The sequence below is a fragment of the Lithobates pipiens genome, unplaced genomic scaffold (genome assembly GCF_037356315.1).
Source record: "Lithobates pipiens isolate NorthernLeopardFrog02 unplaced genomic scaffold, aLitPip1_a1.2 Scaffold_25, whole genome shotgun sequence".
Classification (NCBI taxonomy): Eukaryota; Metazoa; Chordata; class Amphibia; order Anura; family Ranidae; genus Lithobates; species Lithobates pipiens.
This window is the reverse complement of record NW_027507787.1, coordinates 9,114,698-9,132,582: the sequence shown is the minus strand read 5'-3', so window position 1 is coordinate 9,132,582 and position 17,885 is coordinate 9,114,698. Positions and strand designations below refer to the sequence as shown.

General features: G+C 43.7%; 2 protein-coding genes across 3 annotated transcripts in view; one reads left to right on the top strand and one right to left on the bottom strand.

The window, feature by feature from the left end:
- LOC143930085 (dual specificity protein phosphatase 13A-like) overlaps window positions 1-17,885 on the bottom strand; it is a 190,289-nt gene that overhangs the window by 89,759 nt on the left and 82,645 nt on the right. The window lies entirely within an intron of this gene.
- Window positions 1-17,885, top strand: part of SAMD8 (sterile alpha motif domain containing 8) — an 87,464-nt gene that overhangs the window by 54,600 nt on the left and 14,979 nt on the right. For both annotated transcript variants that reach the window (XM_077454029.1, XM_077454028.1), the window contains exon 3: window positions 11,026-11,121. In XM_077454029.1, the coding sequence (XP_077310155.1) occupies window positions 11,026-11,121 (96 nt within the window). The remainder of the gene's footprint in view (window positions 1-11,025; window positions 11,122-17,885) is intronic.

Sequence of the window (17,885 nt, the reverse complement as noted above, 5' to 3'; positions counted from 1 at the left end):
TAGTAGCTTAGGCATCCAGGTTGCGGAATGCTCCTGTCAGGATACAATCCGACAATGCCACGGCAGTGGTCTATATCAATCACCAAGGGGGCACTAGAAGCCACGCAGCCTAAAGGGAGGCGGACCATATTCTGTCTTGGGCAGAGAAGCATGTTCCTTTCCTATTTGCAGTTTACATTCCAAGAGTGGAAAATTTTCAGGCAGATTTTCTGAGCCATCAACAGTTGTTGCCGGGAGAAGGGTCTCAACACCCCAATTTCCTTTTGGCCATATGCCAAAGAAGAGGTATGCCGAACGTAGATCTATTGGCGTCCAGGTTCAACAAGAAGTTGGACAACTTTGTGGCAAGAACAAGGGATCCACTTGCACTTGGAGTAGATGTGTTAGTGACCCAGTGGTATCAGTTTTCACTGATTTATGCATTCCCTCCAGTTCAGCTGCTACCACGGTTGCTTCGCAGGATCAGGGAAGAAGGGAAGATGGTAATCCTAGTGGCCCCGGCATGGCCCAGAAGACCCTGATATGCAGGAATCGTGAGAATGGCAGTAGGGGAGTCTTGTCTTTGACTCTTCCAGCTCGTCCAGGTATTCCATCCTGCCTTACAAACGCTAAATTTAACGGTGTGGCTATTAAAGCCCACATTCTAAAAAAATCAGGTTCAGTAGTAACCACCCCGATTAATGCCAGAAAGCCGGCACCCAGGACCAATTATTACAGGGTCTGAAAGGCCTGTGTCACTTGGTGTGAAACCAAGGGTTGGCATCCTTGAAGAATTCTGGCCTTTCTACAATTAGGCGTAGAAATTAAGTTGGCCTTGAGTACAATCAAGGGTCAGATTTTGGCCTTGGCATTGTTTTTCCAAAGGCCGCTTGCTTTGCATTCTTTAGTCTGGGCATTCATACAAGGAGTAACTCGGATAACTCCGCCAGTTAGAATACCCTTGTGCCCATGGGATTTGAATCTGGTTTTGTCGGTGTTGTAAAACAACCCTTTGAATCTATATGGAATATTCCTTTTGACAAGTAAATTGGTATTCCTAGTTGCGATAACCTCTGCAAGATGAGTATCAGAATTGGCTGCTTTCTCCTGTAAAGAGCCATACTTAAAGAGGAAGTAAACCCTGATGAGTTTACTTCCTCTTTCATTCCCTGCAAAGGCAAAGCATAATGGACTACTATGCATCGCATAGTAGCCCATTATGTGTCACTTACCTGACACAGGAGCCAGCGAAGTCGCCGCTGTCCCCTGTAGTCCGCCGCATCCATCTTGTTGGTGGGGTCTCGCAGCTCCGCCGCTGTCATTCGGCGAAGCCACGATGACGTCACTCCCGCGCATGCGCACGGGAGCCGACACGCGCGGCAGCTCCATCGCTGAGAATGCCGCCGTAGACAGCGGTGCCCGTTTTTGGGCAAATATCGGGCAAATACCGATGTGTGAATAAAAGTTATTTACCATATTACTAATTTCCGCTGCTTACGTAGTTGTCTAGTTTTGTGTCTACGTAGTCAAGCTTGGCCTAATTTATAGCCATCTTTTGTAGTACCTGATTGGCTGTGTTCAGGAATTGTTGTATAATATTGTTGGCAGTGTGTCTCTATTTTCTATATTCTGCATATTAGTAGTAGTTAGCTTTAGGGGGGTTATATATTTACTTCCCTTCCCTCTCTCCTTCTGTGTAATTCATATATACACTCCTCTGGATAGGATCCGATATCTATATGACACCTCTTGTGGCTCTGTGATAGGCTAATGGTGGAGGTGTACCTCCTATTTTATGTACACACCCCATTTGAGCAAATTTACAGTGGCGCCGAACCCCTTTTTATAAATAACCTCCTCTGATTCTGGTTGCATCCCCTTAGGGGGTAGTAACTTTTAGGGTTGGCAACATTGGTTGTGAGTCCTTCTATTTACGCCTACATCTCATTTGAGCCTCCGTAGCGCGGCCTGGGATCTGTAAGGTCTGAGCACACATTCTTTTGATGGCCCTGTACAGGCCACAGATGCATTTGCCCTATGTGAATGAGGCCCTATCCCAAGAGGATTTAGCCCTACCTGTATATTTAGCACATGCATAGCAGCATGTCAATCGTTTTGGAGTTGGTTGTAAAAATCAGGAACTGAAAGCCGGTTCAAAAATCCAAGATAATGGAAGGAAAGAAAAGAAACTTCAGGTGTGAAAAAGACAGTGGACTAGAAATATATATTTTTTTAAATTAACATTCTATATGGACGGTATTTGGAGCCACTGATTTTAGTGATTTGATAAGCAGGTGCAAGATCCTCTTTATTTTTTTTTACCCAGACAAATTTTGTAGAACATTTAAGAAGACACACTATACAATTGTGCTCATAAGTTTACATACCCTGGCAGAATTTATTATTTCTTGGCCATTTTTCACATAACACAAACTTTTCTTTCACTCATAGTTAGTGTTTGGCTGAAGCCATTTATTTATCAATTGTTTACTCTTTTTAAATCATAATCACAACCGCAATGAACCAGATCAAAAGTTTACATACCCCAGTTCTTAATACGGCGTATTGCCCCCTTTAACATCAATGACAGCTTGAAGTATTTTGTGATATTTGTGGATGAGGCTCTTTATCTTCTCAGATGGTAAAGCTGCCCATTCCTTTGGCAAAAAGCCTCTAGTTCCTTTAAATTCTTGGGCTGTCTTGCATGAACTGCACATTTGAGATCTCCCCAGAGTGGCTCAGTGATATTGAGGTCAGGAGACGGATGGCCACTCCAGAACCTTCACTTTATTCTGATGTGGCCAATGACAGGTTGACTTGGCCTTGTGTATTGGATCATTGTCATGTTGAAATGTCCAAGTACGTCTCATGCGCAGTTTCCTGGCTGATGAATACAAATGTTCATCCAGTATTTTTTGATAACATACTGCATTCATCTTGCTATCAATTTTGACAAATTTCCTGTGCCTTTTGTAGCTCAAACATCCCCAAAACATCAGCTATCCACCTCTGTGAATGGAATGGTGTACCTTTTCAACATAGACCTTGTTGACTCCTCTCCAAATGTAGCATTTATGGTTGTGGCCAAAAAGCTAAATTTTTGTCTCATCACTCCAAATGACTTTGTGCCAGAAAGTTTGAGGCTTGTCTCTGTGCTGTTTGGCGTATTGTAAGCGGGATATTTTGTGGCATTTGCATAATAATGGCTTTCTTCTGGCGACTCGACCATGCACCCCATCTATCTTCAAGTGCCTCCTTATTGTGCATCTTGAAAAAGCCACACCACATGTTTTCAGAGAGTCCTATATTTCACCTGAAGTTACTTGTGTGATTTTCTTTGCATCCCAAACCATTTTCCTGGCATTTGTGGCTGAAATTTTAGTTTGTCTACCTGACCGTGGTTTGGTTTCAACAGAACCCTTCATTTTCCACTTCTTGATTAGAATTTGAACACTGCTGATTGGCATTTTCAATTCCTTGGATATTTTTTTTATATCCCTTTCTTGTATTATAAAGTTCAACTACCTTTTCCCACAGATCCTTTGACATCTATTTTGCTTTCTCCATGACTCAGAATCCAGAAACTTCAGTGAAGCACTGGATGAAAGATGCAAGGGTCTGTCAGGAGTCCAGAAACTCATTGACCTTTTATACACACACTAATTAAAAGCAAACAGATCACAGGTGAGGATGGTAACCTAAACCTTTAATAGCCATTCAAACTCCTTTGTGTCAACTTTTGTGCTAAAATCAGGCTAAAATCACCAGGGTCTGTAAACTTCTGATCGGGGTCATTTGTGCAGTTTCTGTTGTGTTTTAGGATTTAAAAAGGGGAAAAACAGTTGAATAAATGGCCTCAGCCAAAGACTAACCTTGACTGAAAAATGTTTTTATGTTATTCATATTCTCTGAAAAATTCCAAGAAATCATAAATTCTTCCAGAGTATGTAAACTTATCGGCACAACTGTATTGGAGAGGATGTAAACGCTGACTGATAATTACTCACACGCAATGGTGCATGCATGTCCTACTAGTTTTACATTGGAAATTACATGCAAACACTGGGATTCAATTCTCCAGCTCCAGTATTTATAGACATTTGGTTTCTTATTAAAGAGACTCTGTCAGCAAATTAAAACATTGCAGGTGGAAGCACAGAAACGCTCAGAGAGTCAAATTCTTAGCACAGCTCTCCCCTTGCATGTCGTAGCCCTCTCTTTTAAGGGTGACCAATTACCGTCTGTGTTGGTGCAGCTCCTCTCCCTCTCCCTTCACCTCCCTAGGTAACCTTTTATGTAGCTGTCAGGGGAAGAGTGAAGGGGATTGTCACACGAGTGACAGCTCTGAGGCTGCTGACATCATATCCAAGATGGCAGCGACCAGAAACCATCTCATGGCTTTTGGATGTGTACACAAGGGAGGTGTCTACAGACCAGTAAATAACATTAATAAAATACGTAATGTCAAACTCTGATCATCCAGCCTCCAGTCTTCATTAGAACCACAAGAAGGGGTCCAGATAATGGACACCACCGCTCGCTCATTTTGAAGCCAGTTATAAACTCCTCAGTCAATGGTATATGGTTGCCTCTAGAATTGCCACGTTTGCACAGGGTGCTTCAGATTGCTGCTTTCAGGGCTGGCACTCTAATAAATGTATAGTGGCTGCGGATTGCCTGGCATTCTAATTTATGTATAGTGGGAATGCCAAAGAATCAAAATATTTTGGACGAGAGTATATAATTTTGTTTACACAGTCTTAGGAAATGGTCTCCCCAAAAAACATAAGAGGCCTTGTTTAACCTTAAAGTGTTTGTTACCCCAACATTTCATATTCCTGATATGTGCCTGCTGTACCATGTACCTGTATGAAAAGGTATCCTCTTGTCTTTGTATTGCTTCTTTTTGTATGTAATCCTACCAGTACCTCTGCTTTCCTATTAAAAACTGACAACATTATCCACTTCCCACCATATAGCAAAATCACATCCAGAAAGTGGTTCTGTTATGACTGGGCGTCATATGATATCCAGCAGAATAATCGGCAATTACGCGCCTGTGGGGGCTCGGTGGTGTGTGTTAATCTGGCACACCGCATTTCCGATTGAGGCTCTTTACCACTATGACATAGGTTCTTTACCACTTGTCCAATCACAGCTGATCACAGAGTAAACAGGAAAAGCCGTGTATCGGCTTTTCCTCTACTCGCACTGACAGACGCGAGTAGAGGAGAGCAGATCGGCTTCTCTCCTAAAAGGGGGTCTGCACTGATTATCGGTGCAGCCCCACCCCCCCCCAGGGCTGCCACCTTTTCTTCAAGCCAAAACCGAACACTTTCACGGCGCACGGCAATTTTTTTTGTACTACACTCTATAGGATTGTAAAATACCTGGGACATCTTTTTGGTTACTGAAAGAGAGTAGTAATGAGGTGTGCTATGGTGAACAGTGGCTGTGGCCAAATTGCATTAACGGGGTGGGGGGGGGGGGGCTTAAAGGGGCATGGTTAAACAAAAGCATTTGTGTACCCAAAAAATGTGATTCGATTAATAAAAGAAATGTCAGTTAAAATATGAAACTAGCCTACCTTAAAATTGGACACCGTCAGCCAGCAGGGCAGTGGACGGTGTCAGCAGGGCAGTGGAAAGTAGCAGAGTATATATATATGACAGTGCCTGTGCCCCCCCAATAGAGACCTCCATTACAGCGAGACAAAAAAAAAACCCTTACCTTTCAGGAGCCGCTGCAAAGATGTGTGTGTGTGTGTGTGTGTGTGTGTGTGTGTTTGTGTGTGAACCTGTTAGGGTTGCTAAGGACACCAGTCCAGTGGCCCTCCATTCACTGTCTCTGGCGGCATCGGTGCTGGCGGCTGGGTGGGAGAAAGAGAGTGCACAGACAGTGCACTGTGACCTGGCTGCAGGACATTCGCCCCGCTGGAGCAGGAGAAGGGAGGAGGTGCGTGCTGTCTGGGGGTAGCTGACAGAGGAGCAGGGGGTAGCTGACGGGGGGATTAGCTGACAGAGGAGGGGGGTCTGACAGAGAGAGGAGGGGGCGTCTCATTAGCTTAGCACTGCATTGACAGGGGCGAGAGGGAACGGACCGGGACTGACTCCCCACTGTCATCATTGGCGTTGAAACTGCCAGAAATCATTAGCCTTGCTGGAGCAGGGCCCGGGGGGAGCGTGCTGCTGTCGGGATAGAGCGCGCATTCAGGGCAGACTGCATTTGCTGATCGGCACAGCCACACTTACAGGGGGAGAGGTGCCTGAGGTGGGCGGAGGAGAACGCTCACCACTGAAGCCCTACAGAACAGGAGCCGTCGGGGGGCAGGTAGTATCGGAGAGTGTACATCCACCGCGCAATTATCATTCAAATTGTAATAGTGCTGAAAATTGGTCTTGTCAGGAAAGTATATAAGTCCCTGTATTGAAGTGGTTAAGCAGGAGAACACAATGTGGTCCATTCTCCAGCTTTGCTGGGAACTTAGCCTGCTCTCCTTCAATGATCACCCTCCCCCCACCCCCATACAGTAATTCACTGGGAAGCTCTGTGTACTGTTGCTTCTCCTCCCCCAGCTCTTATGCAGCTGAGAACAGAGGGAATGGGGGAAAAAGGGTATTTTATAATTTTTTTTTTTATTTATATCTATACACATGTTTTGCCTTTCACTTCTATTTTAAACCGAATGGGTTATAAGGTGATCCTTTAGACCCCTTTCACACCACGCCGCCCATTGCGTCGGCGTTAAAAGCGCCCCGCTAGCGGCCGAGAAAGTGTTAAAACCGCCGGCAATACGCCGCAATAGCAGCGTTTTGCCGGAAGTATTACAGCGCTGCCCCATTGATTTCAAAACACACCGCTCCTTCACCGCTCCAAAGAAGCTGCTGGCAGGACTTTTTTCTGACGTCCTGCCAGCGCACCTCTGTACTGTGAAAGCCCTCGGGCTTTCACACTACACACAATGGTGCAGCTTCTTTAGGGCGGATTGCAGGCGCTATTTCTAACGCTATAGCGCCTGCAAAACGCCCTGGTGTGAAAGGGGTCTTACAATCACTGTAAGTCTTCTGCATGCATCTCCAACTAATTCAAACTGCTATATTTTATTTTTACTAGACAGACTCTGGCAAAGGCATGGAAATCTGGTATTTTGACCATCGCACAGGTGAAGCAAAAAAAATATAATAATTTCATGGTACTAATGAAGAGCTTGCAGCCAGTTTACATGATAAACTTAAAAAAAAGAAAAAAAAAAAGCATTTTGAACCCTTAAATACCCAATTACCTAGGGGGAACGTTAATGAACTAAATTGGTAAAAGCCAGCAGCTATAAATACTACAGCTGCTGACTTTTAATAAATGGACCCTCACTTGTCCCAGGGTCCAGTGATGTCGGCAGCCGAGGTCGATCGATCGCTCGGCTGCTGCTGCCGCCATTCTCGGTGAGGGAATCAGGAAGTGAAGCGTTGCAGCTTCACATCCCGGGTTCACTACTGCGCATGCACGAGTCGTGCAGCGCAATGAGAATGGTCCGCGCTGTCTCTGGGACCAGTGTGTGTCCCAGCAGACAGCATGCCGGGACAGGAAGAAGCATAGACTCCCGTGGGAGTCTATGCCCGGAAGTGGGTGCAAATACAGGTCTTAGACAGGTATCTACACCCCCCCTGAAAGGTGCCAACTGTGACACTGGAGGGGGGGAGGGTTCCGATGAGCGGAAGTTCCACTTTAGGGTGGAACCCCACTTTAAGGTGTGGCCTATGTGTGAGGACCCACTTTGGCTCTGTTATAACTCTTTGCCTTGTCGTTCTCCTTTTTCTTCTTTGTTTTACTTTAAGTCAGAAACCCGATCTTATAGCCGATGCCTCTAAAAGCGGGCACATTGTTGTAATAACACAACTTCAGTATATTCATTATCTCACCGGACATAGTGGTGTCAGTCACCTCTAGCTTAGGCAGGCTTGCAACACTGTTGTTGCCACCATTTTTTAAGCTGTGACTACTTTGCTCTCCATTTTGGTTGATGGGAATATGACTTGACAGTCTTTAATGAATAGCAACCTGCTGATTCACATTTCTTTTAGGGCGGTTAGACACTGCCAGTGTACCCATGGTTTCCCCACGCTTTCCTATAGACTTTCTTTTAGATCCCGCATTTTTGGTGCATTTTCAGAAGGTAAAAAAACAAAACACCCGATCTAATAGAGGTCTATGGGAAACTGTAAGTAACCCACAGGAAAACCGGCGCTGTGGCCAGACTGCAGTGTGAAAGGGGCCTTATGCCTTATTACTGGCACATCCATCCTTTGTGGAATACTCTGATGCCTATTTCTGTGTAACTGAAGAATGAAACACACTTGTTACTTTTATTTTTTTTAACGTTTATTCAAAAAAGTTGTCATGAATAAAAATGCTGCTCCCAAGCAGTTTATAGACTTAGGCTAGACTATGATTACATGGTCTGTGGTATTATGGGTGTGCCATGTCACTAGAGACTGAGGAGAACATGTTGTTTTCATTTAAATAGGCCCTCACTTGGGAATGAACACCTATTATGACTGCCCCCATATAACATGTCTAAATTGTTACTGAAATGAAACAAAGTTTTAAAATTTTAAATTGAAAGGGGCACCCAGCAATTGTTGTGGGCATGCATGCCAAGTCGTGTGTATTACACACTCACCGGCTACTTTATTAGGTACATCTTGCCTTCATAACTGTCTTCATTCTTCATGGCATAGATTCACCAAAGTTTTGGAAACATTCCTCAGAGATTTTGGTCCATATTGGCATGATAGCATCCATCACACAAAATAATAAAATACACATTCAGTTTAATTCAGAAGTCAGAGAAAATGTACTTGCATCTGATTGGAAGACATGGCTATTGATTAACCTAATGTTTGGTTCGGTGTTGACTGTACCTGTCCACCAGATGATGCTATTCATTCATCAAAAAAAAAGTGTCAAAAATAAATAAAAACACAATTTTTGACAATTCCTTTATTAAATTATATATATATATATATAATATATATATATATATATATATATATATATATATATATATATATATATATATATATATATATATATATATATATATATATATATATATATATAATTTCTATTAAAATAGAAAACATCCCCCAGTGTAGATCCATTGTCAATCACAATGCCCTCCACCACTGCTGGACTCGGGGGAAGAAAAAAGAACTCCTCCACCCGTGCCGAATGCTTCCACCATGTAACAGTTTTTAAATAGCTTAGGACGGGGCCACCCGGCGACATCACCTGGTGGCAGCGCCCCCTGTGACATCACCAGCCGGTGCATGCTGGGTCGATGATGTCACAAGGGGGCAGTGGGCCATGAGTCATCTGTTTAGAGGGCATAAAAGCCGGTTTCCTGAGCCCACTCCTCAACAACCAGTTAATGTTAAAGACGCCGGTGGCTGCCAGCTCCAAAAATTCACATCTGAACCGAAAAATAAAGTTACAGCTGCTTAGGAAATGAAAACGGATATAGTCCTAAATACAGATACCATGAAACAGCATTCAGCCGTAGGTAAATTTCCCCCCCCAGGGGAAATTTGCACCAGACATGTGTGAACCTAGCCTTATATGGTTTCTATCCTGTACAGAGGAGAAAATAGATCTGCGGTCATGATAGACTCTTAGTAAATTGAGTCGTGAACACTTTGCCTGGTTTACATTAGGCGCTTATGCAAATGTGAGGCTTGACGCCTACAGCAATAAAAACTGGTGTTTTTGGACTCCCAGGAGGCACAAGTGCAAATCATTGACAGATGTATGCAGTGACTGTACACGGCTGAATGCTGTTTCATAGTATCCGTAATTAGGACTATATGCGTTCATGGAGTTATGCTTTGAGAGCAGGAATTCTGCGTGCAGGACATACATCCCTGAGCATATTTGGTTCTTAATGCGAGTACCGTTCGGAACAGTGCCATTTTTTTTCAATCCGGTTCAATGACGCGATCCTGCAGCTCTGACTGGAGCGCTTGACCACAGCTGTAAATTCCAGGAGCCATGACCTCACTTATAGGCTCACGTTCCCAGTCATTGTAGCGTGCTCCCTCCTCTCCCCTGCAGCAGCAGCCCACTGACACGGGGGTGCTGCAGTATCAATTGACTGGGCCGAGTGGATTAAAATGAAGTAACTACACAGATCCTTTTTATACAAGGTATGTAGGATAGGTAGGAGGATGGGGAAGGGAACATTTTGAAGAATAGTTGGTGTTAGGCTTTTCTTCTACTTTAAAACAGGATGTTAGGTTCTATTTTAAGACTCTCCAGATTTTACCTAATCTACTTACGAGGCCAGAGAACTGCATTATTGGTGAGAATTACTGTTGTGTACAATAAAATGACCGCTTTTATTAACTAGCAGCAGCTTATGGTTTTTTATTTGTATACCACTGTTAGGTTGTCCAGCGCTCTACAACAGACAAGTGAATATAGGGAAGCGGGTATTAAAGCCTATCATGAATTTTCAATTCAATAACCGTTCTATAACTCGTGATCTAACTGGAGAAATACATTTCATGCAGTGCCTACTGTTATTTATTGCTTGCCCAGCATCGTTTATGATCTGTTTATATTACAGCGCCCCCTAGTGTCCATTCTACCCATTTGACATGGGATGTAAAAGAAACAATTTGGTACTGTCCATGATACTTTTTTTTTTATTTGCACTAACATCCAATTTTTCTGGACAGGCGTTCAGGGTGTTCCCCCTTCATTAAGGTCCAAGCAGTACTAATGCCCATGTAAGGAAGGTTATTTCTTTTCATTCAACAGAAAACTACATGAACCACTTGACTGTATTTTTACCGAACAATTAAGTGCCTAGTTAAAAACAGGGTTTTGTGTTATTTTTGCAAATTTGGATGTATTTTCTTAATAGATAAGAGATGGAGAATATAATGTCTTTTGAGATTTCTTTTTTTGGTTCAGTGTCTAATGTAGTGTGCTCATCAATTTTGTAAAGTTGATTTTCGTCTCTAACTCTTCTATTGCTTGGATTTTCAGTGTCCCTCGAATCCCTTGGGCTTTTGCAATGACAGAAATGTGTGGAATGGTCCTTTGTTACATCTGGCTGCTTGTATTGCTGCTTCATAAACACAGGTAATATTTGGAAATAATTGCTATCAACCTAACATTATATTAACATCTATCAGTTGTATGACAATATAGAGAATATATTTGATTTGAGATTTAAAAAGCAATTTGTTCTTTTAAAAACATGAAATATGTGACCTGTTAAAAGATAAGTGTAGGATTACCTATATGTAAAGGTAAGTAAATTCTGCGCTTGTCTCTAAAGGTGAAAATATAAAATATAAATGCCACAAACGTATATGATTAAATACTTAATCCAAACAATATTACTAAACACAAAACGTTGTGCAAATACAAATGGTGAAAAACACCCTTGAAATAATTATGTATATTTTATAAAAGGTTTATAATGTCATTTTATAAAAATCGTAATAAAAATACAAAAAATTATTTATGTGTAAAAAATTCAAGAAATCATTATAAAAGGGACTATGTGAAATAAATAAGTAAATATGGGTCATATATGTTGCATGTGAAATAATGACCGTAAAAAAGCTTCTGAAACGCACCAACCTACAGACAAAAATAAATTATCAACAATTCAACACCCAAGTGCATATGAAAATGTGTATATATGATGATAAAACCTAAAAAAAAAAGTCCAAAAACATGCAAGAAAATATATAAATATAAAGAAATTATATATGTATATAGAAAAAAGTCCAGAGTGGGGAGATGAAAACAGCTGGTGTGATCCTACAGACTCTGTGACCGTATTAAATTCATCCTACACAGGTATATCAGATATTGCACATCGATCCTTGCGGGGGACAAAACAAGCAGCCAGATGGCTTCTTACCAGATCTGATGGACTCCTAATCACGGTAGTCGTTCTCGCAAGAGTGACTGAAGGAAATCGGCTTCTGGTCTCCAGCTATTCAGTAATCTGCATGCACACCTGCCTGTGTTTCTCCTCAATCATGGGGCTGTTTTCCTGGATGGTGAGCCACAGGTCTCTCATGCTCTTGTTACACAACTATTTCCATAGAGTGTTTTAGCAAAAAAATAAAGCGGTTCTTTATTTTATCAGCTCAGCTCAGAGATTCCATTCAGGTTTTATAAAAGGAGAAAAAAACGGAGGGGAACTCAAGTGCGGTAAATTCTTTAGGAGTTTATAACTTTTCCAAGCACATTTAAAAGGATAATATAAAAATCCTACCAACCGGTTTCCTTGTAAAAAGCATCAACTGGGAATGCACGCACGTTTGCAGAGACCGCGCACAAATGCGTGCGCACGCACAGAACGCTGCAGTGCACGCCGAGCTTATTTAAACTGTGTAGGCCAAGCATGTGGTGCTTCCAGAAGGCAGCTGGGGGACACAGAGCAGGCTCTGAACAGACACTTGCAGCAGTTAATTTTTCCTTACCCGGGTCACATGAGTCACTAGGTGTTGCTTGGTAGGCTAAAGGTGCTTGGCAGGATTGTTGCATAGGGGCTTGGTGAGCCCTATTAAAGGGTCTCCCTTTTGAGGTATTACTACACTACTACACCCAAGTACTCTTTGTTTGTGGCTATTAAATGTCTTCAAAAGGAGGAGTGGGACTAACGCCACAGGGAAGTATCCCTAGTGTTGTATCCCCTGAAGGACCATAGACTTCTGGGCAATCTGGGCCGCTGCGCCTATTTGATATTGTGCCTAAAGTCAACGCTGCTGCTTCACCCTTTATCATGAAGGATGAACTGTCCTCAGCCCTAGCTGGGTTAGAGCACAGGATTGCTTGCATGATTGCCTCCATCCCGCAGGGTGACAAGGAAGGGTGACAAATTCCTGTCCCTGGAGTCAACTAGTCTGGAGCAGGAATGGGTTGAGGATGGGGAGGAGCTTTAAAGCTCAGGATACGATGGAGTGCCCCGTAGATAGTCTGCTTCCAAGCAATCTGGACAAGAAGGTATCCTGTCTGCCTCTTAGTCGCTGAGGATTTTGAACCTGACTCTGACCGAAATGGTTCGTTCTGCCTTTAAGTTGCCTCTTGCAGAGGTGACTGAGCCCCCCTGGTCCTCTTCGGGATCTGAGGCCTCTTCAGGTCACACAGACTTTCCCTCTACACCCCCTGTTGGAACAGGCGGTGTACACTGATTGGGAACATCCTGACAGGACTTTTGTTCCTCCTAAGAGGTTTTCACTTTTATATCACATGGATGAAAAGCTCATTAAAAAATGGAGCTTGCCAGCCATAGATGCAACAGTCTCTTCCTTGAACAAGAACTTCACTTGTCTGGTAGATAACACACAGCGCTTGAAAGACCCTGTTGACAAGAAATTGGAGTTATTATTAAAGGCTTCCTTTTCTTTGGCCAGTTCAGCTATTCAGCCAGCTGTTGCAGCAATTGGTATTTACCAGTCCGTAAAGGATCAGGTCAAATGGGCCGATAGGCCTAACCAGGAGGATGATCTGCCTGAAAGTAAGGCAGATATTCCTCGAGCGCTGTGTTTTTCTGTTGATGCTTTAAAGGATTCAATACAGCAGGTTTCTTGTCTGGCTCTCTTGTCTGTTCATATGCGCAGAATTTTATAGCTTAAGAACTGGTCAGCCGAGCTTCCTTGTAAGAAGTTATTGGCAGGTTTCCCATTTCATGGGGAACGTTTATTCAGTGATCATTTGGATAAATATATCCAAAAGATTTCCGGAGTAAAGAGTTCTCTACTTCCTGTGAAGAAAAGCACCAAACATCCCTTCCTTCCTCAAATGTCTTGGCGTCAGGGTGGTTCTGCCGCCAACAGGGCACTAGGGCCAGGGAAAAGCTGCAAGGCCAGGGCCAGAGCCAGAAAAGGCCCTGGGGTCCAAAAATTTTCTAAACTCAGCACCAAATCCTCCTTTTGAGGGTATGTCCCCACTCCATCGGGTGGGGGGGGAGGCTGCTGCACTTTGAGGTCATTTTGGTAAACAACAATTCAGTACGAGTGTGTCACCTCAATGATATCTGACGGTTACAAGATGGAGTGGCAGGGGTTCCCCCTCAGAGGTTTCTAGGATCCAGCGTTCCCTCAGATCCTCCAAAAAGAAACATTGCTTCAGCCACTACATTATCTAGTGCATCAAGGAGTGATTGTAGAGGTTCCTGTATTCGAAAGGGGCACAGGGTTTTACTCAAACCTGTTTATGGGAACACAAGACATTTTGGATCTAAGGTCCCTGAACAGGTATCTATCTATACAGTCCTTTAGGCTGGAGTCTGTCTGCTCAGTAGTAACCTCACTCCAGAGGGGAGACTTTGTAGCCCCCATCGATATAAAAAAACTCGTATTTACACTTAACGATCTTTGAGCCTCTTTAGAGGTTCCTACGTTTTGCAGTAGAGGAACATCATTTTCAGTTTGTGGCTCTACCCTTCGGGCTTTCTACAGCTCCCCGGGTATTCACAAAGGTCCTAGCACCAGTACTGGGTCTTTTAAGGGCCCAAGAGATTCTGGTGCTCGGTCATCTGGATGACCTTCTGCTCCGAGATCACTACAGGCTCCAGAATAGAGCATAATATATACAGTACAGTATTTAAAAAGCTTAGGCTGGATCATAAATACCGAAAAGTCAGCCTTGAGACCAGCTCAAAATCTAAAGTATTTAGGCCTGATACTAAACACTGGCCAAGCAAGAGTATTCGGATTCTGTAAGGATCTGTGCTCTGAAGGATTAGGTGCGTCAGATAAGGGGCCACCAGACAACCCTCCATTCGGGTCTGTATGAGTCTTCTAGGGAGGCTGGTATCCTCCTTTGAGGCAGTGCCCTATGCCCAGTTCCATTTCAGGCCCTTACAACAAGACATCTTGGCTTGGAACAGAGGAAGAAAACCCTGGATTATCCAATGTGCTTATCTCCTCAGGCATGCTTAAGCCTAAACTGGTGGTTGCAGGATCAGAACCTGCGAAAGGGAAAATCCTTCTTCAGGTAACTTGGAGAGTACTGACTACAGATGTCAGTCTCTCAGGCTGGGGAACGACCCTAGACGGGCTCACAGCTCAGGGGAAACGGTCAGGGACAGAGCAGACCCTACTCATCAACGTTCTAGAATTACGGGCAGTACGTATGGCCCTACGTCCTGGACGGTGGAGCTTCAGGACTGCCCCATCAGAGGTCAGTCTGACAATGCCACGGCACTGGCCTATATAAACCACCAAGGCGGTACCAGAAGTCGTTCAGCTCTGAAGGAGGTGAACTACATATTAACCTGGGCAGAGGGACGTGCCAATTATATATCGGCAGTCCATATCCTGGGAGTAGAGAACTGGAAGGCAGATTATCTCACCCGCCAGCAGATCTGCCCGAGGGAATGGTCTCGACACCCAGAAGTGTTCCAGGAAATTTGCCAACGTTGGGGATGGCGAGAGGTCGACCTACTGGCATCCAGGTTCAACAACAAGCTAGCAATTGGAGCAGATGCTCTTGATAGTGGAGCCAGTACTCCCTGTTTATGCTTTCCCTCTGATCCCTCTCCTTCCTCATTTGTTGCGCAGGTTTCGGAGAGAGGGGGTTCCAGTCAGCCTGGCCCAGAAGGCCCTGGTTCCCAGAGATTGTGAGACTGACAATAGAAGGGCCATGGACACTTCCACGGCACCCCGATCTACTGTCATAAGGTCCTATATTCCACCCCAATTTACAGTCTCTAAATTAGATGGCATGGCTATTGAAGCCAAGGTGTTAAAGCTCCGTGGCATCTCGGGACCAGTGGTGTCTACTCTAGCGAATGCTAGAAAAGCTGTTACTAGGAAGATTTATCATAAGGTCTGGAAGACTTGTAGTGCTTGGTGTGAAGCCAGAAAATTGCATCCCCGGAAATATAGGATTGGGAGAATTCTCTCTTTTTTTTTCTACAGTCAGCTGTGGAAATCAAACTGGCTTTGAGTACAATCGGAGGTCGAGTTTCGGCCCTATCAGTATCTTTCCAAAGGCCTTTAGCCTCCCATTCACTAATCCGAACCTTTATGCAAGGGGCAACTCTTGCTCACCCCCATTAGGTCACCTATGTGTCCTTGGGACTTGAACTTGGTGCTGTCGCTGCTACAGAGACAACCATTTGAACCTATTAAGGAAATCTAGCCTTCCTGATGGCTATCACCTCGGCTAGAAGGGTGTCGAAGTTGGCAGCCCTTTCATGCAGGGAACCGTACTTGATCCTTCACCATGACAGAGTCGTGTTTCAACCTGTTCCATACTTTTTGCCAAAGATGGTGTCGGCCTTTCTTTTAAATCAGGACATTATTTTTCCTTCTTTTTTCTCTCAGCCTCGTTCGGCAGAAGAGAGACGACTGCATTCTTTGAATATTGTCCGGGCAGTCGAGGTTTATTTGTCTTGATCTGCCAAGATCCAAGGATCTAGGCAGATCTTGGGTCTGTCAATTGGTCATTCACGCCTACGGTCTAAAACATAAAGCTCCTCCCTTTAGGGTGAGAGCGCATACTACCAGGGGTGTCGGAACCTCCTGGGCTTTTCGGCCATTAGGTATCTGTGGCTCAGATTTGTAAGACTGCTACCTGGTCTTCGGTGCAGTGCCATGATGTACTCAAAGAAAGGGATTTTACAGGTAAGTATGATGAAAAAATCCTATTTGTTTTATTTGTAATCCTCCATATATCCTTTGATATTTTATAACCCTCCAGCTCCCATATACACCTTAAAGTGTATCTAAAACCAAAAACAAAAATGCAATACATTTTACCAGTGGTTACATAGGTTTTAATTTTTTGGGGGTTTAGCAAGTACAGAAAATACCAAACTATAAAATGCTACAGTGCTAACACTGTGCCCATCCTTAAGTTGTCATATAACAGGTGATGGATAAAAGGAACTATTTAAAAATTCTTATTCCCAGATGTATAGGAATAAATTGTCAAGTGGTGGAAATTGGCTGACACTGTGGTCCTGGCAAGACTGATTTTAGTTGTGGGCTGGGAATCCACAATCTGTAATAAAAAAGGGGAAGGTAAAAAAAGCACCAAACTGGCATAGTGTAGCACAATTTATTAAGTAAAATCCAATATAAAACAAATGGCACTCACAAGCGGGACGGGGGGTGGGGGAGAGCATGACCGGTCACAATGGATTTGTAGTCTGGTAGTAAGCTGGGAGCCTTGCAATTGTCCATGGTGGAGAAGAAAAGCCTGCCATTGTAGGGTGCAGGATGAGCCTGGAATCGGAGCAGGGAGACCGGTGTCAGACTGTCCTGTGTGGCCATGATGGTGTATCCGGAGTTTGGGTGTCCGCCCAGAGACGATGTATCCAACAGGAGTAGTGAGAGGAGCTGTCAGTCCATCCACTGTGTGGGCCAATAGGAATGCGTTTTGGAAGCTAGCCACCCCTCCTTTATTAGTCCCGCTTTCTTCCCTTCCCCCTTTTTTTTACAGAAAATACATGTTGATCTTGCAAGAAATGCAGTGTCTGTTACTTCCTGTCAGTTGAACGAGAAACAAAACAATCGTATTTGTAAATTAATATTTGTTTTAGTTCTAATAAAAAATCATGGCTGCCTCCTTAGGTACAATGGAGGAGTAAATGTAAGCACCCAGGGACAGGAAGTCTGTTGTTCACAGATAAAAGGAAACAGAGCACATAAAAGGGGTTTATTAAGCAAAAATCTTAGAAATGCACTCACAATTGTGTAATGTAGAAGGCTTACAGCGCCTCTCAGTGGCCCTTTTGCATGTGTAAAACTCACTGGAAGGTTCAGAATGGCTGGGATCACCTGAAGAGCAAGGTGCCCCTGCTGTGCTATTGTGTTCTGACAGGACACTCCGTTCAGCGCTGTCTTTTATTGTCTGAGAGAGCTGATCAGGAG